Raw genomic sequence first — 22,381 nt, 5'->3', positions numbered from 1 at the left:
GTGAAATAAGAAACTATTTTTTTTAGCATTCTAATACTTAATAGAGGTCTCTCGGGTCATGTCACGCCTAGAAAATGCCATTTCTGTTGCCAGAACTCTGAATTAGTACTCAGTGCAGATTTTGACTGAGTACTAAAAGAACTGTTGTTTCTTCAGTTGGTGTCCCAAATAGTTCATTTTTGCTATAATATCATGTCTGTAGAATGGACACTTTTTTTTTAATTGTGAGATGAAACGAAACTAATTCCTAAACCCTGAAAACCTGTAACTATGAGCAGTGCAGTGGTAGTTTTAGTATAGCTCAGTGAGTTTAATGATGACCATATATTTCCATTATATTTGTATTTGCATCTTCTAATCTGTATTTGTAATAGTAATTTTTAAACAGCAAAAAATACCAGTAGTATTATGTACTTTAAAAGTTTTGTGGTCAAGTGTAATGTTAGTTACATGGGCTATGGTGTCTCAGGTGTTTATTCTATTCCGAACAGCACCCCTCACTAGTTCTGTGATCTTGGGAATGTTATTTAATACATGTCTGTTTTCTCACTTATAAAATGAAGAGAGAAATGTCTTCTTTGAAGGACAGTTGTGAGAATATTTAAAATAAAAGGTATTTAATAAAAAATTATCTAATATTGTGACAGTAGCTTAGTACTTGGCACAAAATATATGTATTCCCATTAGCTGCTTTAGTCATTAAAATTGTTTTAAATTTAAACCTCTACATGGAATTGCTTATCTAATGAAAATTGAAAGTATCAATGAATTTATGCAATTTAAAACACAATTGGGCTCTAAATAAACTTATGCATTAACAATTTTTGTTTTTAATTTGGAAGAGAAAACCATAGAGCTTCTGAAACTCACTGAGGAATATAAATGTTGTCTCATCTGTTTAAAATGATATACTGTTATATACTTTGGGAGCAATTCACATTTATATTGTCACTAAGTTTTGGGGGGCTGCTCTTAAAATATTTGATTCTCACAATAGTAAGTTAAGTATGGTAATAATTATGCTAGTAATCCTCAGCTCAGTGGGAGATCATGTCAGTTATCATGCTATGGCAGATATATCGTAGTTCCTTTAGATATTCATAAAACAGTATAAGAAAATGGGTAGTATTGTTTTTTTTGCTTTTTTTTTTTAACAGAAGTAGAAATGGAAGCTTTAAAGTTCGTTTCATGCCCTCAGTCAGGCAGCTAGTGTCTCCACAGTGTTTTCAGTTCCCATGTTCTGCCTTTGGGTTATGTATACTGAAACTAAAGTGCACATTAAATATCAGGCATAGATAATTTAATGTAATGTTACTTATCCATTTGTTTTAATACTTTTTAAAAAACAAGTCATTTCTAATGATTTATGTTTGTCATTTTATTTCCTGTTTACAGCTTGGAAGCCTTTTTGCATGTTACTGTTCCAGTGAAGTCACTCAGGCAATATGGGATGGATATCTACAACAAGCGGATCCATTTTTTATTTATTTCTTAATGTTGATAATCCTTGTTAATGCAAAGTAAGTATCAAGTTGGTTAGATATTCTCCTCTCTGTTCTCAGGGAGCTCTGTTAATATTTAACTCATTTGATTCTTTGTTTACAGAGAAGTTATTTTAGCACAGGAGTCTGACAGCAAAGAAGAAGTTATCCGTAAGTAGCATTTAGTGTAGAAAATACATTTCACCTCACTTAATTTTCTTAAAACTAGTTTCCTCATCTATAAATTAGTCTAAAAGAACTCTGAGGTTCCATTCAGCTCTTAGACACTCTTCAGGTACAAACCTTAGACTATTTTCCCCAGTTTTACGATATTCACTCATTCATTCATTCATTCATGTTTTTTCACTTTTTCATTCCTTTCCGTATACTGTTTCTTTGGTTTCATGGTTCAGATAAGATCCCTTGCCCTCCTCTTCCTTCCCCTCCCCTCCCGCCTTCTGTTTTTCTCCCTGCTTTCCTCCCTCCCTTCCTCTCTTTCTCTCTCTCTTTCTTCCCTTCTGTCTTGCCCCCTCTCTCCCTAGCCCCTCTTCTTTTCCTCAGTTTACCTTCCAATACTCTGCTTTCATGGTATCTCCATTGAGAAACCTTGGTTTTCATTTTGGGTTCTCCCCACTCTAGCTGCCACACAGATTTAGTTATTTTCTCTCTACATTGCCTGGAACTGGATACTATATGTATTACATGGTTTTATCTTGCTAAATTGTAATGATTTATTTTAACATTTCTCACATGAGACAAAGTTCTTCATGTTAGAACTATTTCTTAGTCAGTTTTATTTTCACGGGATGTGACACCTAATAGGTGTTTGTTAATAAAATAAATCACAGTATTCTGATCAAGGCTAATGGATTTGATTTGATTGCCTGGCACCATCATTCACTAGCAGAATTGCGTTAACAGTTTTAGCTCCTCTGGGGACATTCACTTCTGTGCAAACAGTTTTAAAGGCATCACTGTTGAGAGTCCATTTATATAGTTTTTATTATGTTGAGGACATTCTAGTTTTGATAAATAATGTTCATTATTATACACTTCATAAACAATTTTTAAATGTTATATCTATAATCTTGTTTCAGAGTTCTTGGAAAAAACTCCATCCAGTTTGAATCTAGAAGATATAGAAGACCTTTTTTCTCTGGCTCAGTATTATTGCAGTAAAACACCAGCTTCATTTAGGAAGGTATAAGCCAAGAAATGACCAATTATTCAATATTTCACATTTTGCATATTGTTTTATTATTTTTATTGTATCCGTTTTGGTTAAAATACTCTAAGTGGAGTTCTTTTCTGTCTTTTGTGTGATTTTTCCGCTATAAATACTCTCCCTAGTGAAGGAATAGACAGATTTAAAAAGATGGTATACAAATATACTACAAACTATCTCACTCTACTCTAATGATCATTAGTTATTTCTGATTCTTAGAAAATTGAGTATGAGATATTTCCTAAATTAGTGCACTCTTGACTTTAAAAATTATATTACAGAAATATGACGGAGCATGTATAATTATGGTGTCTTTATCTGTAGTTCAGCTGCACATGACAGCAGAGCTGTCTTGTAAGCAGAAAAGGGTCACTTAGGCCCATGAAGACCATGAATCTTTCTCAAACCAGTTAAATACATTCAAGAAAAAGGACACCAGATTAGAAGCATGAGCGGTGTCAGATCCTAGAAAGTAAAACTCCAAGAAGCAAAAGCTAATAGTGGAGGAGGCACAGAAGTACCCTAACAACTAATTACAGCACACAGGTTTGACTGTGACCCTTAGTGCCCATGAGAGCATTAATTGATTGTCTTTGTCTTTTTTTTTTCTTTCCTTTCTTTTTTTTTTTAGACAACTTGCTAGTTGGTAGTTATGTCACTGAAGTATCAAGATGAGGTTATGATCAGTATAGCATGTTTCAGAAGGCAGGTGAGGGAAATCTTTTAAGGACATTTCCCTTGAAACTCGTTAATTTTTTTTTAAAGACTTTTTTCCTAGGGACTGATTTCAACTGTTTTAATAATTGCCTTATGTAGATCACCTCAGTTCCCTACAATGTTGAGTAAGTCAAATGGTGGAATAGTGGTTTAGGATACTGAATGAAAAAGAATTCTTATACTTTTTCTTTTCCATTTTTAAATCATTTTTATTTTTCAATTACTATATTAGTTTCAGTTGTACAACCCCAGTGGTTAAACATTGTATAACTTACTAAGTGATCATCCTGATAGATCTCACAGCTACCTGTCACCATACATAGGTATTTGAATGTTATTGAGTATATTTCCTATGCTGTACTTTACATCTCCATGGGTGTTCTGTAACAACCAATTTGTACTTCCTAATCCCTTCACCTTTTTCACCCTTCCCCCGAACTCCCCTCCTTACGGCAGCCATCAAAATGTGCTGTGTACCTATGAGTCTCTTTCTGTTCTGCTATTCATTTATTTTGTTTTTTAAATTCAATTATGAAGAGAGATGTAGTTATTGCATTTTCTTATTTTTTTTATCTTTTTGGTTTTATTTTTTTTTCCTTCTCAAAGAAGACTCTTTAACATTTCATATAATACTGGTTTGGTGGTGAAGAAGTCTTTTAGCTTTTTCTTGTCTAGGAAGCTCTTTATCTGTCCTTCAATTCTAAAGTATAGCTTTACTGGGAAAAGTAATCTTGATAATAGGCTCTTACTTTTTATCACTTGGAATATTTCATCCCAGTCCTTTCTGGCCTGCAGAGTTTCTGTTGAAAAATCAGCTGACAGTCTTATGGGAATTCTCTTGTAGGGAACTAACTGTTTTTATTATTGTCTCTTTGTCTCTAACCTTTGCATTTTAATTATGCTGTGTCTTGGAGTTGGCCTCTTTGCATCCATCTTGTTTGGGACACTGTGCTTCCTGGACTTGCATGTCTGTTTTCTTCAACAAGATAAGGAAGTTTTCTTTCATTATTTTTTCAAATAGATTTCCAATTTCTTGTTCTTTCTCTTCTCCTTCCAGCGTCCCCATGATGCAAATGTTGGTGTGCTTGCAGTTGTCCGAGAGGCTCCTTAACCTATCCCTACTTTTTTGGATTCTTTTTTCTCTATGCTGTTCTAACTGGATGTTTTTTGCTTCCTTATTTTCCAAATTGCTGGTTTGATTCTCATCTTCGTCTACTCTACTGTTGATTTCCTGTAAATTATATTCTTCACCTCAGTTAGTGTATCCTTCATTTTTGACTGGATCTTTTTTATGCTGTTGAGGTTCTCACTAAGTTCATTGAGCATCCTTATAACCTGTGTTTTGAAGTCTGCATCTAGTAGATTGCTTGTCTTCATTTTGTTTAGTTCTGTTCTTTCATTTGGGACAAGTTTCTTTGTCTCCTCATTTTTGCAACCTCCCTGTGTTTGTTGCTATGTTTTAGGTAGAGCTGCTATGTCTCCCAGGCTTTATAGAGTGGCCTAATGTAATAGGAGCTCTGTAGGGTCCAGTGGTGCAGCCTCCATGGTCACATAAACTGGGCATTTAAGGTGTATCTCTCATGTGGGTTGTGTACACACCCCTATTTTAGTTGAGCCTTGATGCTGTTGGCATATCAGTGGGAGTGGTTTACTCCCATTCGGATCAGCTGCAAGAACTGACTGTAACCACCAACCACTGACCTCTGAGCACTGTGGAGGATCAGCTGTGCAGAGCCCACCCCACAGAGCAGGACCTACTTCGTTGGAGCTCTGGTGCCTTCTGAGTCTGCCCCTTAAATGTGTTGCTTGTGGAGGTGGTTAGGTGGTGGTGCTCAATGTGGTCTGGAGCTGTCCACTGGGTGCACTGGCTCTGGGCTTCCTGGGGGGGTGCAGGCTAAGATCAGCCATTGTCTGTCTTCTATCCCAGAGCCACCCAGCATGAGCTACAAAGCTGTCTGCAGATGGCTGTATTTGTGCTGGGCTTGGAGGTGCCCAGGTAAGGCCAAGCTGCGAACCAAAGTCAGCTAGTGCTAGTGCTGGGGCTGGGACCACTTAACGAGAGGTACAGGACATGCTGAGGCCAGATGTTTCTTGTTTGAGAGATTTTAGGAAAATCTGAAGCATGAGCCAAGACAGGCCATTTGAATGGAAAAGCCACTGGATGCAGCTTGGGTGGGCCTGAAAGTTGGGTTGGGTGTGCCTCAGAATCACCAGGGTGGGGCAAACAGTGCGAGTCAGGTTGATGGAGTCTCAGGTATGGCGACCAAACTTTGGCTCTGTGTGGGAAGGGCTCAGAAAAGGAACACTGGCCTCTGCCAGCACTTGTCTGTGAGAGAAAGCTAGCCTCCCCACCCTTAGCTCTTGCCCTGATGCCAGATAGTTTATGTCCTCCCCATATGTCTCTGGTACCTTTCAAGCTGCTGTCTCAGTGCTGGAGCTCAAATGGAGTGAGTCCAAGTAAGTCCGTGCATGGGCCCTTTAAGAGGAACTGCCTGGGACTCCAGAAGGCCTCTGTCTCACTCAGCCACTATTCCCGCTGGTCTTTACAGCCAGAAGGTTTGGGGGCGTCTCTTCCTGGCACTGGAACCCTGGGCTGGAGAACCTGTTGTGGGGCTGGGACCCCTCACTCTTCAGGAGGGACCTTCACAGCTGAGGTATCCCCCTGATTTTTGTCCCCCACACATGGGTGTGGGACCAGCCTGTCCTGCATCTCCACTCTTTCTGATCTCGATGTGGCTGCTTCCTTAATTCCCTAGTTGAAGGACTTCCATTCAGCCTGATCTCAGGTGGCTCTGGATGATGATTTTTCTGTAGTTTAGTTGTAATTTTGATGTGGTTGTGGGAGCAGGTGTGTACTGTGTTTATCATTTTGCCAGGAAGTCTTACACTTTTCAGTTTTCTTAAGAGGAACAGCTTTTATTTTCAGGTATAGTAAATAATCTGCACTAGCACTGACTAAATAGAGCAGATTATACATCAGTGTCTTATATAATTTATGCAATTCCTTTATGCCATATTTTTGTTTTTATTATATTAAAATATGAAAAGTGAGTAACCATTTTTAAAATTTAGTATTTAGCTATAGGTGATAGTATTGAAAATAACTGGAATGTGTTGTTTCATTTCTTTCATTTTGTGTGAATTCTGAGAAGGACTTTGTAAGTAGTCTTTGTAGCTTTTAGCTTAAAAGATTTGTGATGATATATTAAGTTTTATAAATCACATGACTCAAGGATGTTGTATATTTTACCTTTTATCATGATTCATTAAGAATATTTTTAGGACAAAAATTTGATTTTGTTTTTTCTTTATAGTGTTTTAAAGTTTTCTCTTTAAACAGGACAATCACCACCTATTTGGTAGTACTTTGTTGGGAATTAAGGATGACGACGCAGACCTGAGTCAGGCCCTGTGTCTGGCCATCTCAGTGTCCGAGGTCCTTCAAGCAAATCAGCTGCAGGGGGTGAGGAAGAAAACACAGTTCTGTCAGGGAACTGTACCCTTGAAATGTCAGGAACCCACATTTCCTTCATGTTGGTTGATTTCCACAAAATTAATTTACTGCAAAAATGTGGCTATTTTGCTTTTTTTTTGATGTATTAAATCTTCTGTCCAGATAGTAATTTTTAAAATTTATTTTTTTATTTATTTTTAAAGATTTGTATTTTTTAGAGAGGGGTAGGGAGGGAAACATTGTTCGGTTGCATCTCGTATGTGCCCCAATTGGGGACTGAACCTGCAACCCAGGCTTATACCGTGACCAGGAATTGTACCAGGAACCTTTCACTTTGCAGAGTGATGCTCAGCAACCGAGCCACACCAGTCAGGGCCAGGTGGTCATTTTTTAACTGCTAATGTGGTATTATTTTAATTGTGAACAACTAATTATTTTTTACACCAATTTTTGTAAATTGTTAAACATTTTTCATTTTCGCAGAGCAACTGAATGGTGTATGAAGTACTTAAAAGAGTGAATTTAGTACCTAACAGTTAAATTCTTGGTTGTTACACAACTAATTTAATTACATGGTTAAATGCCATAAAGCATATAGCCAAGGAGAATGGAAGAAATGTACCATATTTTCTTTTTGTCTATTACTTTATTCATGCAAATCTAATGAGCCAGTTCTTCCAAACGATGTTTCTCTCCCCTTTTCTTCTTCCTTTCCCCTCTCTAAAAATAAATACATTTTTTAAAAATGAAAGTTTGTAATCTAGTTTAATGAGACCCATGTGAACTTCTTCAGTTCAAACTGGCATTTTAGAACCTCCCCTCATCCACCAAAAACATTTAGTTCTTACGTGAATTGAGTTGTTGATAGGTTCGTGCATTTATTTGCAGAAACAGGAAATGTATTTTGATCTGTGTTCATAACTATATGTTTATTTTTTAATTGTTTAACATGATATAAATTTAAAAAATTGAATTTCACTCTACTATGATTAGTTCTGTAGTTCAAACTGACATTCTTTTGCTACATATTTTAAGACTTCCTGGTCAAGAACAGGATATACAAAATGTTTTAAGTGTTTAAAATGAAGAAAATTTTTTAGGATCTTGAGGTAATTTTCCTGCATCTGTACTGATTGGGTCCTTCCTGTTCTTTGTGAGATCAATTTTTTAATAAACCTGTTTCCCTTTCTTTGGTGAATTGTTAATATTATGTTGTGTAAAATGTAACTCATGACAGATTCTAGTACATCAAAAAATTGTTTTCTTTCTTAGGAAGGCGTCCGGTTCTTTGTGGTGGATTGCCGTCCTGCAGAACAGTATAATGCTGGGCATTTATCAACTGCTTTCCACTTAGATTCAGATCTGGTTAGTATTAATGCCTTTTTTTTTTTTTTAACAGATTTTTTTTTTTTCTTTAGCCTATTAATATACATGTGCCTGATTAGGGGTGTCTTTCTTTCTGCTTAAGAAGGGAGTCTGTGCCCTTATGATAAAAGTGTTGCTCTCGGGTTGCCTTTCACCCAGGACACCCTTTCGGCATCATAAAGGATAGATGAAAACATTGTTTACTACGGCTTACCATTGTTATGTCAGTAAATTCTAAACTTCTTACTACAGGCTACCTGATGTAGCACTTAGCATAGTGAATATTAGCTCTTACTATAATAGGGTAATTATTCTAAAAGTTTTTATTATAAGCCTTTTCTTCATCATGAGTACTTATGCATATAAAAACTAATATTTAATAAAGGTAGCATTGGCATATAGGTGCTATATTGTTAAAATTGCTATCCTCAGGTCACTTTAATTGAAGAAGTAGATGAAATAAATAGTGAAATATTGCCCTGGCCAGCATGGCTCAGTTGGTTGGAGCGTCATCCCATAACCAAGGGATTGCCAGTTCGATTCCTGACTAGGGCACATGCCGAGTTGTGGGTTCAGGCCCTGGTTGGGGTGTGTGCAGTCGATGTTTGTCTCTTGCACTGATGTTTCTCTGTCTGTCTGTCTCCCCCACTCCCACCTCTCTCGAATGAGAATAAAATAAACCTTTAAAAAGTTAAATATTGTCAGAGATGCTTAGAGCAGTTGGTAGAACTAGGACTGACATTATTTAAGCCACTCTGGGGTTATTAGAGCCTCGGGGATAGGGAAAACAGAAAGAGGAGTAGCCACTCTTACTGACGGTATAATATGCCCTCTTCCTAGCTTGTCTGAAAAAGCCTGAAAGGCATGTAGAAGGGCCTAGGTGGTGTTGAGAGGAAACTCATGGAAAACGGAGGTAAAACAACCCAGGGAATTTGGGGCGCCGTAGATTAAGAAGGCAATCCTAGCTTTTTGCATCCTGAAAGTGAAGTCTACACTTTTCTCCTCCTTGATTTGTCCAGGAAGACTTAGATGGTTTTAAAATTTACTCAAGTAATTCATGAATACTTAAATTAAAAAATTCTAAGAGAATTTCCAGAGTTAACTATTAACAGCTTGCTTAATCTTCCAGACCTTTAATATGTATTTACATACTGTTCACTTTTTTTCACTGGCAGTTAACTTGTTTTCACTTAACAGTTTCTTAGAGATCTTTCCATTTAAGTACTTCTTTTTCAGGGCTCTATAATGCTCCATGGTACAGATATACCATAATTTTTTTTTTTTTATTAATGTACATTTGGGTTGTTTTCAGTTTTCTTATAATAAGCAATGTCATTTACATCTTTATACATATATCGTGAACTCGTGCAAATATTTCTGTAAGATAGACAGGCGTGGGTATATAAAATGTTACTAGAGACTGCCATATTGCCCTTTAGAAAGGCTGAACCAGTTTATACTTTACAAGTGTATATGAGAATAATTGTTACTTACCATCAGCACTATTGGACATTACCAATTATTTTTTATTTTACAAGAACAATGAGTGAAAAACAGTGGTAATTACTAATGATGTTAAGCACCTTTTTGTGAGTATAACATTTATTTGATTTTTACAATGTGCATTTATGGTGCATTTTCTATTGGATTTTCACTGTGCTTTTTTTTCTTTTTTTAAATGTAGTCCCAGTATAATAGTTTAAAAAAAATTTTTGTGGTTATTGACATACTTGTTTCTTTGAGGGTAAGAAATTAATTTTTTCATGCCTTTATTTGTAATACCTAGAGTAGTGCTCATAAATAAAAAGCTTTTGCTATCTCTGACTGTCCTCTAAGAAATATCAATATATGGCTTGCTATGTAAGTGGAAATAAAAATATATAGCTTGTTTTCAATGTATTATTTTTAGTCTTTGACTGTTCTACTCAGTGTTAAACTTTACTTGTCATGGCACCTAAGGAACACTGTAGCTTGTTGTTTAAGAAATAAACAATAAGCCCTGGCTGCTGTGGCTCAGTGGATTGAGCATCGGCCTGCGAGCCAAGTGTCTCTGGTTTGATTCCCAGTCAGGGCACATGACTAGGTTGCAAGTCAGGTCCCCAGTTGGGGGCGCGAGTGGGAGGCAACCACACAGTGATGTTTCTCTCTCTTTCTCCTTTCCCTCTCTCTAAAAGAAAAAAAAAAAAAAAAACAATTATTAAAAGAAAGAAAGAAAGAAACAATAACCATACATTTTTTTCTAGTAGAATATTTTCTTTGCAAAATGGTATAGCTGTCCCATGGATCACTATACAGCTAATTTAATCTTTCTGTGAATTTTCAACTTTTGTTTTAATATATTATAGATACATTAATGCATATTTCTTTTTTCTTATCCCAGGGATTTTATTTATAACAGACTTTTCTTTTTCTTTGTTTTCATGGTGGCTGTTTAAATTTTTTTTTTTTTTAACCTGGAAAAATATTTCAGGTTTTACAAATATTTGTGAAACACAGGCTTGGCATGTTTTTTTTTTTTGTTTTTTTTTTAATTGTGTAGATGCTCCAGAATCCATCTGAGTTTGCACAGTCAGTAAAATACTTGCTGGAAGCACAGAAGCAGTCCATTGAGTCTGGCTCCATTGCTGGCGGGGAGCACCTCTGTTTCATGGGCAGTGGCAGAGAGGAAGAAGACATGTATATGAACATGGTCCTGGCACACTTTTTACAGGTATCCTGACATTATTTCAATTTTGCTTTGTTACTGCTCTCTTTAAGAACTTCTCATAGGTATTTTTGTGTTATCTAATACACTGTCAAATTTATACATATTTTTTTCTTTACAGCTTATATATTTTGTCTTTCCCAGATTTTTTTTGTGCTTATCAGGTTTATTTGTTATGTTTTAAGTTTTGAACCATCTGGAATTTTTTCTATGTGAGAAGTGAGGTAGGAAGCAAAACAATGTTTTTTTTCAGGAAGCTAACTAATTGTGCTGTCAGTTTGAAATACCATCATTTTAATATACTGAATTCCTCTATGTGTTAGCATCTATTTCTGGATTATTCTGTTGCATTGATCTTTATGCTTATTCATATCCTAGTACTTTTTACAGTAGCTGTGTAATTCATGTGAATATCTCCACTTTGCAATTGAATAAATATACATGTATATTTATTCATGACACTTAGCTACCTTTTTTGTGTGTGTTTGAATATTGTCTTCAGTGAAGCTAATCTGTATTTGTGATTTTATGCACTCTGTCCATGTCCCTTCTCTACAAAGCCTCACTCAGCTATGGCTCTTTCTTTATAAAAATAGTTGTTGATTAGGTATTCTTTGGTAGTTTATACATTAAAGCCCTCATTTTGTGTAACCCTGAACTATGGAATCAGGAAGATAGTAGTTATGGTGTTTGTTGCACAGGACACTCAATATGGATCTTTTCTATTCATGTTGTATTTTACTGAGAATCAGGTTTTAGAAAATTAGTCTGAAGGACAGAATCCTTAAAAGGCAAAATGAGAGAAGCAACAAGTTATTTGGGGGAGAGTTTGTAAGATAATTCTATACCATATTAAAGAAAAGATTTTAGAAACTTATATAGAATAACAAACAGGGACTCAAACTCATTTTCCTTATAAATTTAATAGGCCTATACTGAAAGTGCTCTGGTGTAAACTATATATTGTGAGCGCTGTTAAATGGCAAGAATTTGGAATAATGTGAACTTTATTTTTATAATTCAAGTTCTTTTTCATATTGTTGACACAATTACAGATGTTCCCCATTTATCCCCTGCCCACCTCCACCCAGCCCCTGTCCCCCCTGCCCTCGCCTTCACTACACTGTTTATTGTCTCTGTCCATGGGCAAGTTCTGGATGTGGTTTTTGAGGAGTTTTTTTCCCCCTTGATTTTCTCATGGGAGATTTCAAATAAATCTATAAGTGGGGAGAATTGAACCCTATAAACTCTATAAAGACATAATCACATTATTATTATACTTTATTATAAAAAATAACCTAACTAGTGTTCAGGTTTCCCTGTATTTGCCAGGATCCAAAACAGGACATTTCAGTTGGATGATATCTTTAAGTCTTTTTTTAATGTATAGATTTATAAGTTCTCTTTTATAATTTTTTTTCCTTGCGTGTACTTGTTAGGGAAAAAATCTGGTTACTTCATCTTACAGAGTTCCCACATTCTGGATTTTGCTGATTGTATTCTCACAGTGTCATTTATCAGGTTATGTCCCTGGTGTTTTCTGTAAACTGGTGATTAACTTAGATGGAAACTTACCAGATTACTTTTGGGGGAGAGAGGAGGTCCTAGGTGGTGTGTACTTCCGTCAGGAGGAAAATACCAGTCCAGTTATCTCTCTCCTTTTGTGTCTTTCGTTTTGTTGATCATTGCTTAGATCCATTAATTTGTAGTAGTTTGTAAAATGGTAACTTTCTGTCCTTTTTTCATAATTAGCTATAATAATTTGTTTTTATATTTCATTTTTATAAAGGACACAAAATATTTTGAAAACTTTAAAAAATTACTCTTAATTACATCCAAAAATACAACTTAACTGATTTTGATTTGACTGCTTATTGCATTATTGGAACTATAATACAAATAAAATTAGTCTTGTTAGAGGCATGAAGTTGTTCCCTTCTTCTCACCCAAGCAGCAGACCTTACAATACACAAGGTAAATATATGTACCTCTGTGCCCAAGTCCAAAATGTCAAAGAAGAGAAGAAGTCTAGAAAGTCAAAATATAATCTTATATTACATTTGTCAATATTTATAGTTATCAGAAGTTTTAATTAAATTGCATTTGGAATAATTTAAATTTTATTTTTCATTACAGAAAAACAAAGAATATGTAAGCATTGCCAATGGAGGATTTATGGGTAAGATTTTAATTTATTAATCCCTTTGCTTACACTTTTCAGTGGAAATTATATTATCGTCAGAGCTGATTTATAGTAACCAAGTTAGTTAATGGGTATACTCTTTCTTCAGTCATTCAGTATTTTCAGAAAAGATGAGATCAGCAGGTAAAAAATATAATAGGCAATTGAAATAAATATTTAATGGAAGACTGTAAACAGATATGTTTAATTAGCTTGTATTTGCAAAAAAATATTTTTGTAAAGAAGCATCAAAAACTGCCCACATGATTTACCGCTACAGAGAAGGAGTAGATAGGACTAGGAAACAAGTGTAGAAGGAATACTTTTCACTCCATACCTTTCCTTCTTTTGCTTTTTTAATTTATTTTTTTATTTTATTTTTGAACTACTTGAAACTACTAAAAATAAATGTCAGCTCAATGGAATAAAACAAATAAGTTGATGTTTTCAGATCTGCAGAAAAATATCTGGTAATCCAGGATACTTAAAATAATTGACAAAATCTCTGCAGGCAAATATTTGAGAATTTATGAAGAATTAGGTCAGAGTAATAGATTTTAAAAAGTGTTTTCTTTTTTTATAAGAGATGTTATTTAAGAAGACTAACTTGCAACTGATAAATAAATCCTGGAGCACTGATGTACAGTTTAGTGAATATAGACAATGTTATTGTATTGTAATCATCAAACTTAAAGAGACAAGATCTTAATTATTCCCACCACAAAAAAGAAATGCTAATTGTAATTATCTTATGTTATAACTTAGAATTATTGGTAGATTAGGATCTATTTCCTCTTGGTCTTTGTTGACATCAGCAAGGATTATGATTATCTCCCACATATCATGGCCCAATAATTAACTATCTTTGAGGCTCATACAGAGAGTGATCTACAAAAGGGATTATTTTAATAAATAGTATTGAGCAAGTATTCTCCTTAAATTCTGAATTATTTATTTTCCAAGAAAAACCTCTCTTTCCATAGCAGTTTATCCCTAAAACTACTTTATTACGGCAAAGATTACTTGATGTTTCCTATGATAAGACAAAAGCCACCATAAGTTTTCCTTTTTTATTATAGTTTACATTTAATATTATTTTGTATTAGTTTCAGGTGAAACCATAGGTATTCTGTTAATCCTTTATGTCATTAAAAAGGGTTGCTGAGATCCTCTATTAATCCTTGAAAGATTACCTTCCAAAAAGAAAAACATGAAGTCTATATGTACAGTTATTGTCACCCTTAGGGTCAATTAAGAAGTTATATGTGTACAGAGGAATTAGAAGGAAGGAGAAGAGGAGGGAAAAGTTTTCTGTAACTTGGAGTCCTTTACTCCTTTGCAGAGATGCAGAAAGAAATACCTGTGATATGTCCTTGGATCCTTTTTCATTCAGCTATGACATGTTTATTATACTTCTCTGGTAGTGAATCTTCCCAAAGTTGATATGTCAGGTGTTTTTTTTTTCTTCTTTTTTATCTTAAGCACTGCAGCAGCACTTGGCAGACATTAATGTGGATGGACCAGAAAATGGTTATGGCCATTGGATTGCTAGTACTTCAGGCTCAAGGAGCAGTATCAGTTCTTCTGTTGATGTAAGTCTATGTGTCAAGTATGTTACCAGGTTCAGATAAATGCCCAGAAAAGGTGATTAACTACTAAACCCCCACTATAACAGAACTGGAGTCAAAATATTTCAAACACATAGATTGAGGAATCATGTTATTGTAAAGTTAATGAAATGATGGAGCAGGCCTGCACAGCTAAACTAGCCTAGAGTGCAGAGGTCTACCTGCTGAATTCAGGTTTCTCCCTATCCAGCTGCAGTTTGATATCGCCTAGTGACAGTTTTTTGCTGCAGCTAAAATACCTATCAGTGGTGATAATTCTGAGTTCTATGATAAGTTGGCCATCTCAAGTGAGTTATTCCAGAAATCTCCCAACCAGTTTGGGCCAGGATAATACTGAGATTTATGGTCACATCTTCTGCATACCACGTGTGCTCCTCCCACCACAAACTTATTTTAGAACTTTAGTCCACCAATTTTTGAGAACGGGTCAAGCAGAGGAAGACAGGAATCCATTGCCAGTCCAATTATATTTACTTTTTAGTTATTGAGATGTACATTACTGGATTTTGCTATATCAGATAAATCAATTTTTCTGTTCTACTTTGGAAATATTTGGGCTATAAATCTTTTGCACTTTTTTCAATATTTCATGTCAGTCAGATAAGATGTCATTAAATAATTTTTTAAGTAAGTACTAGTCCTCATCTATGTAATGATTATTCTCTAAAACAGAAATAGAAGGAAAACTACAGTACAGAGTCATGGTTACTAGCTTTGGCTTACAGGTGTAACACACCAAAGCTTTCAGATATTATCTCTACAACTTACTTTCTTCATGATCTTCAGTAAGATCTTTTCAGCTCTGGTTTCTTCATCTGTGCAACACAGATGGAAATAACAGAACCTTCCTTATAAAGATGACATAAGGATTAAGTGTACAAGTGAATGTAAGGTGTAGTACCTGTGACTTACCTATTTAATAGTAGTTACTATAAAATTATAACTCATTCGCTGTATTAATTGAGGTTTATCTTCAGCTCTGTAAGTCAAAGCAAATTATTGTCAGATTATCAGCAAGTAAGTCTTCTCTGAGATTAAGTTTTCAACTTGATATCCAGGTATCTAAGAGTTCTTCATGTGAGATCACCATTTATTTAATAAACATTTGCCATTTTCAAAATAGTATTCCATTATATGGACATGTAATTTACTCAGTCCCCTATTATTGAATATTTACATGCTTCCCGTCTTTTGCAATTATTTTATGTAGTAATATATTTACATGTCATGATTATTTAGTCCTAGAAATGGAGTAACTTGATTAAAATATTACTTATCAATATCCTTAGAATTCTGCATTATTATCAATAATAATTATTATTCAACATTATTCTAATTATATTTCCACCCACAGCATTGGCTATTCTGTTGAAGTTTTTATCTTCAGATTTAAAAAATGCTGATTGAGGCTGGTAAAGAAACTGTATTAAAGATGTGTTGTATTCAAAAGTACCAAAGAATTTCCACAGTCAGCATAATATGGTTTTGAATTTAGATATGGAAATAGAAACAGTTTTTTTGGTATTGTTTAGTTAATGACTTATTTCTCATACAAATAAAAACATGTTAATTGTATCATCATATATAAATAAGGAAAGTATAAAAAGAAAATAACCTGTAACTCTATCAGTGATAACTATTATTTATGTTTTGAAATATTCTTCAGATCACTTCTAATGCATGTGTGTTTTAGTATTTTAAAAGTAGTGATCAGAGTGTACACATAATTTTATTTTCTGCCTTTTCATTGAACATATGAGCATTTTCTAGCATTTTAAAATGGCTTTTTATTTTAAGCTTTTTTTTTTTAATGTCTAAAATTTTCCATCAAATACTACCTAAATCCTAGAGCACTTTCTGATTATTTCCTTCTCATAAATTCTGAAGAGGATTGGTACACTTTAAAACTTTTGACACCTATCACGAATCTGCTCTCCAGTGTATATGGGAGCAATCCAGTGAAACAATTTAAGAATTATACTCATACTTGCCTTGGCCGGTGTGGCTCAGTTGGTAGGAGCATTGTCCCATAACCAAAAGGTTGTGGGCTTGATTTCCTGTCAGGGCACATGTCTGGGTTGTGGGTTTGGTTGCTGCGAAGGGCGCATACAATCCCTGGTCCACACATGTGCAGTCCCCGGTCCAGATGAGTACAGGAGGCAACCAATTGATGCTTTTCTCTTGCGTTGATGTTTATCTCTGTCGCTTCCTCTAAAAAGCAATGAAAAAATGTCTCGGGTGAGGATTTTTTTTTTAAGGAATTATACTCATTACATTAGGTACACCAGGATTACGTTTCTTGACAAATTATAGAGGCCTACGTGAAAATGCTATAAAAAGCAAAAATTTACAGGAATAAATGTTGAAAAATTTAGCTTCATGAATTATATGCGGATTATAGGGATCCTTTTTATTTTATTGTGGTTTACTTAATTGTACTTTGCAGATAGTATGTTATTTTACAAATTAAAAGTTTGTGACCACCTTGCATCAAGCAAGTCTATTGGCAGAATTTTCTAACAGCATTTGCTCACTTCATGAATCTGTTACATTTTGGTAGTTCTCACAATATGTTTCAAAGTTTTTTATTATTACATTTGTTATGGTTATCTGTGATCAGTGACCTTTGATACTATTGTTGTTAATTGTTTTGGGCTGTGCCCATATAAGACAGCGAACTTGAAATTTGTGTATGCTCTGACTGCTCTACAGATTGGGTCATTCCCCACAAGTCTCTCTCTTTCTTCTTGGGCCTCTATTCTCTGAGACAGAACAATATTGAAATTAGGACAACTGAGAACTACAGTGGCCTCTAAGTATTCCAAGTGAAAGGAAGAATCACATTTCTCTCACTTCAAGTCAAAAGCTAGAAATGATTAAGCTGAGTGAGAAAAGTATGTGCCAAACAGCCAAATTGTGAATGCAAAGGAAAAGTTCTTGAAGAAGATTAAAAGTGCTACTCTGGTGAACACATGAATGATTAGAAAGCAAAAGAGCCTTATTGCTGATATGGAGAAGACGTTCGTGGTCTGGATAGGAGAGGAAACCAGCCACAGCCCTCGTTAACAAAGCCTAGTCCAGAACAGAGCCCTAAGTCTATTCGAGTCTATGAAGGCTGAGAGAGGCGAGGAAACTTCAGAAGAAAAGTTGAAAGCTAGCAGAGGTTGGTTCATGAGATTTAAGGAAAGAATCTGTCTCCATAGCGAAAGCACAGTGTGAAGCAGCAGGTTATCCAGTAGATCTAGCTAAGATAGTTAATGAAGGTGGCTACACTAAAACAGCAGATTGTCAGTGTACACAAAACAGCCTTATATTGAAAGACGATGTCATCTAGGATTTTCATAGCCATAGAGAAGACAATGTCTGGCATCAAAGCTTCAGAGACCAGTCTGACTCTTATTAGGGACTAATTGGTGAGTTTTAAGTTGAAGCCAGTAATCACTTTATTCCAAAAACCCTAGGGCACTTAAGAATTATACTAAATCTCCTCTACTTGTTCTCTATAAATGGAACAAGAAAGCCTGGATGACAGAACATCTGTTTACACCATGCTTCACTGAATTATTTTAAGCCTATTGTCAAGACCTACTGCAAAAAAGAAAAGAAAGAAAAAATTCCTTTCAAATATTATTGCCAAGAGCTCTGATGAAGACTCATAAGGAGATTAATGTTGTCTTCATCCCTTCTACCACAATATATATTCTGCAGCCCATGGGTCAAGGAGTAATTTTGACTTTCGAGTCTTATTATTTAAGAAATACCTTTCAAAAGGTTGTGACTGCCATAGATAGCGATTCCTTTGATAGATCTGGGCAAAGTCAATTGAAATCCTTCTGGTAAGGATTCAACATTTTAGATGTCATTAAGAGCAGTTGTGATTAATGGGAAAAGGTCAAAATATCAGCATTAACAGGAGTTTGGAAGAAGTTGATTCCAGCCTTCAGTGGATGACTTTGAGGGATACAAGGCTTCAGTGGAGGAAAGGACTGCAGATGGGGTGGAAACAGCAAAGGACTAGAATTAGAAGCAAGGCCTGAAGATGCCACTATATTGTTGTAACCTCATGATACTAATGGATGGGGAGTTGCTTTTTATGGATGAGGAAAGAAAGTGGTTTCTTGAGATAGAATCTACTTCCTGTGAAGACACTGATGATTCTTGCGATGACAGAAAAAAAAAGGATTTAGAATAGTATATGAAATTATATATAGCATGAATTTATAGTTTCTATATGTTAACAGTTGATAAACCAGTGGCAGGGGTTGAGAGGATTAACTCCAATTTTGAAAGAAGTTCTGTAGGTAAAATGCTTTCAAATAGCATTGCATGCTACAGAGAAATTGTTCATGAAAGGAAGAGTAAGTTGATGAGGCAGACTTCATTACTGTCTTTAAGAAATTTCCAGTCACCCCAACTTTTAGCAACGAGGCAAGACCCTCCACCAACAAAAAGATAATGACTTGCTGAAGGCTCAGATGATAGTTAGCATGTTTTAGCAATAAAATGTTTTTTAGTTCAAGTACGTACATTGTTTTTTTAGACAGTGCTATTGCACACTTAATAGACAACAGCACAGTGTAAATATAACTTTTATATGCACTGGGAAACAAAAATTTGTGTGACTCACTTGATTGCAACATTCACTTTATTGTGGTGATCTGGAACCGAACCTGCAATATCTCCTGATGTATGCCTATGTATACTTTTGCTTATTTTTATAAACTAATCTGAGTTAAAAAAAAGGTCGATAACTTAATAGTGTATTGAATAAGGAAGGTAATGTTATACCCCACACATTTATATGTGCAATATATATCCTCATGTTTTATTTCTAACTTCTATTCCTAAAATGATTTCACCTAGTTAACAGTTTGCTAGGGCTGCCTTATCAAAATGATTGACTGTGTGGCTTGAACAACAGAAATTTTTTTTCTCCACGTTCTGGAGACTAGAGGTTCAGGATCAGTTTTGGCAGGTTTAATTTCTCCTAAGGCCTCTCCCTGACTTACAGATGCCACCTTCTTGCTGTGCCCACATACGGCCTTTTTTCTGTGCGGGTGCCTCTCTGGTGTCTCCCCCTCTTCTGTGAGGACACCAGTCATACTGGATTAGGACCCACTCAGTTGATCTCATTTCAACTTAATTACCTCATTAAAGGCCCTCTCTCCTCATACAGTCACTTTCTGAGGTATACTGGGAGTTAGAACTTTAACATAGGAATTTAAATAACCTTTAGTAGTAGTGTGTCTGCTAATTGTTCAGAGAGCAGTTCTTTAGTAATTTCTTTTTTTTTTCTCCCCAGGGTGAGTCTTCTAATGGCTCAAATGATAGAGGAATGAAATCACTAGTAAATAAAATGACTATTGCTTTGAAGACAAAATCCGTTAATGTCAGGGAAAAAGTTATCAATTTTATTGAGAATACATCAACGCCTGTGGACCGGTGAGTTGCTTATATGGTATGACTTTATGATGACTAATTAAAACTAAAGGGAAAGTATTTTAGAGTAAATATTAGTTGAATCGAATATGTTCTAGAAAAGGATCACGAAGTACATTTTTTATTAGATGATTTCAGTTTTTATAATTTTGAGATGTCCTTTATTGCTGTAAAATTTGTCTATGGATTTCTTTCTTCTTTCCCACTGCTTAGAAAAATGTGCAAATAATGATTCTGCCCGTTTATGCCGTTCATTAAAGAAATACTCAGATGCCATTTTATGTTTTACACTTGATAGGGAAGCTGCTTCCCACATGTCAGATGGAAAGGAATCATCTACTAAATGCTGTCACCTCATAGCAGGAACCTCTTCCTCTGCTTCAGGAATTTTAAAACAGAGAATTTGGTCATGCTAAATAAAGCAGAAATCCATTTCTTAAGTTTAAGAGTTCAGATCTTTGTAGAATTTTGTGCACAGAATATAAAGGACCTCTATTTTCCCATGATTTACAAATGAAGGACACAGTCAACAAATAATAATAAACAAGTTTAAGAATATCTGTTACATGTTTCTTACTGAAACTGTGAGTGAACAGTGTATTTTTCTCCAGATATTAGCCTGACCTAATAATTCAGTGCAGTTTGTTTCTAGTAGTATTTAATTGCATTCTCATGTCTTGCAGTACCCTAGGAGAGTTGAAATATTTGACTTTAAGAACTGAATGTCAGGAATTTCTTATTTGTCACTTTTAAAAGTATAGTACATACACATAAAAAAATACATTTTTTTTCCTATTTTGTAAATAGTAAAGAAAATAGGTTGTTTTCACCAATCTAAAAAATTGTATCTTGTATAAAATGGTCAAGTGTTAAATAAAGTGTTTTATCAGGAAAGGATTTTTTTGCTCATTAAAGTATATGTCCTCTAACCTTTTTACTTTTAATTAGTGCATTCTGAATTAGAGGACTATTACTGCTATATTTTGTAGCATGAACATTAAAAGTTTTATTTTAAAATGATAACTCTAAATTGAAAAGACTTCTCTTTGTTAAAGAGTCACTTGAAACGGACTTTTTTTCATTTCTGTACTTTGGATGATTGAAACATTATACTGTACACTCTGTGTTAGAAAAACTGATTATACTGTATTTTTGTTTTAAAGCTGTTGTGTTTTTATAATCATTTTGTTCTGTCCTCTGCCTCAATTTGCTATAGAATGTCTTTCAATCTTCCTTGGCCAGACAGAACATGTACAGAGCGGTAAGCGAATGAGTAGAGCAGTTTTGTTGGGCCATCTTTTTCCTATAGCGTGCTTCATGCTGTCTGTAAGCCTCGTGCTGTCTTGGCTTAGCTGTTTGAAATGCTAAACTTTGCTCATTCTGCGTTTAGGAGTACATGTGATTCTGATCTCTTTTTGTCTTTTGCTTTGATCATGAATATTTCTTTCTTGCATGCTTCTTTGTATCTCCCATTCCTCAGATGAAAGTCAGCTACTACATTCAAACCAAAGAACTTCATAAAGCGGCAGCTTTTATTCTGAGACAGAGGAAGGTGAAACAAGGAAAACATATAGTTTCAGTTGGCAGGGTATTAACTTTGGAGATTATTTACTTTTGTGTCATGCCCTAATGGTAGAGAAAATTATAGTACCTGAAAAGAGGCACAAGTCATGGCTCGAGATTTTGGTTATTTCATGTACATTATATCATTTTATAATATTTTTAAATTTTACTTAATAACATATACGTATGTATGAATACTAATATATTGCTTTACAATTTTTATGCTCTTAGAACTTTTCTGCAATTTAAATTAAAATGTCAATTTAAATTAGAATATCAGTTATAGCAACACTTATGATCATTTAAAAAGAAAATCTAGTCATACTTTGAATGTAAATTAAGCTTTGGAATAATGGACTTGACTTTTTCTCTGGTCATTTCAATATTTCCAGTGACTAGAAGTAGCATTTCTAAAACCAATAGTTTACTCTCAACTTACTGATAAGAGTTTTTATTTGCCGTGACTGTTCCTACACAATGCGAATTACAGGGTTTCTATTATAACTTTATCTAAGTCTATTTTAAAAGAAATTGCATCTTTTAAAATTATAATGTTTGTGAATCATCTTTCTATATCTCATTATATGACCACTGAATTAGACTAATTTTATTTAACTCTCAAG

General features: G+C 34.8%; 1 protein-coding gene across 2 annotated transcripts in view; it reads left to right on the top strand.

Annotated features, from left to right (window-relative positions):
- Positions 1–22,381, top strand: part of TBC1D23 (TBC1 domain family member 23) — a 61,776-nt gene that overhangs the window by 30,339 nt on the left and 9,056 nt on the right. Inside the window, exons 6-15 of one of the 2 annotated variants that reach the window (XM_090276092.1) lie at positions 1,396–1,520; positions 1,606–1,652; positions 2,579–2,682; positions 6,764–6,886; positions 8,150–8,242; positions 10,782–10,952; positions 13,083–13,125; positions 14,611–14,720; positions 20,059–20,198; positions 21,412–21,456. In XM_090276092.1, coding sequence (XP_090132218.1) covers positions 1,396–1,520; positions 1,606–1,652; positions 2,579–2,682; positions 6,764–6,886; positions 8,150–8,242; positions 10,782–10,952; positions 13,083–13,125; positions 14,611–14,720; positions 20,059–20,198; positions 21,412–21,456 — 1,001 coding nt within the window. The remainder of the gene's footprint in view (positions 1–1,395; positions 1,521–1,605; positions 1,653–2,578; positions 2,683–6,763; positions 6,887–8,149; positions 8,243–10,781; positions 10,953–13,082; positions 13,126–14,610; positions 14,721–20,058; positions 20,199–21,411; positions 21,457–22,381) is intronic. The other variant, XM_090276091.1, reaches the window with a different exon arrangement.

The sequence above is a fragment of the Furipterus horrens genome, unplaced genomic scaffold (assembly GCF_987537825.1).
Source record: "Furipterus horrens unplaced genomic scaffold, mFurHor1.1.pri manual_scaffold_1, whole genome shotgun sequence".
NCBI lineage: Eukaryota > Metazoa > Chordata > Mammalia > Chiroptera > Furipteridae > Furipterus > Furipterus horrens.
The sequence above is the reverse complement of the archived record's forward strand: the minus strand, read 5'-3'. Positions and strand labels throughout refer to the sequence as shown.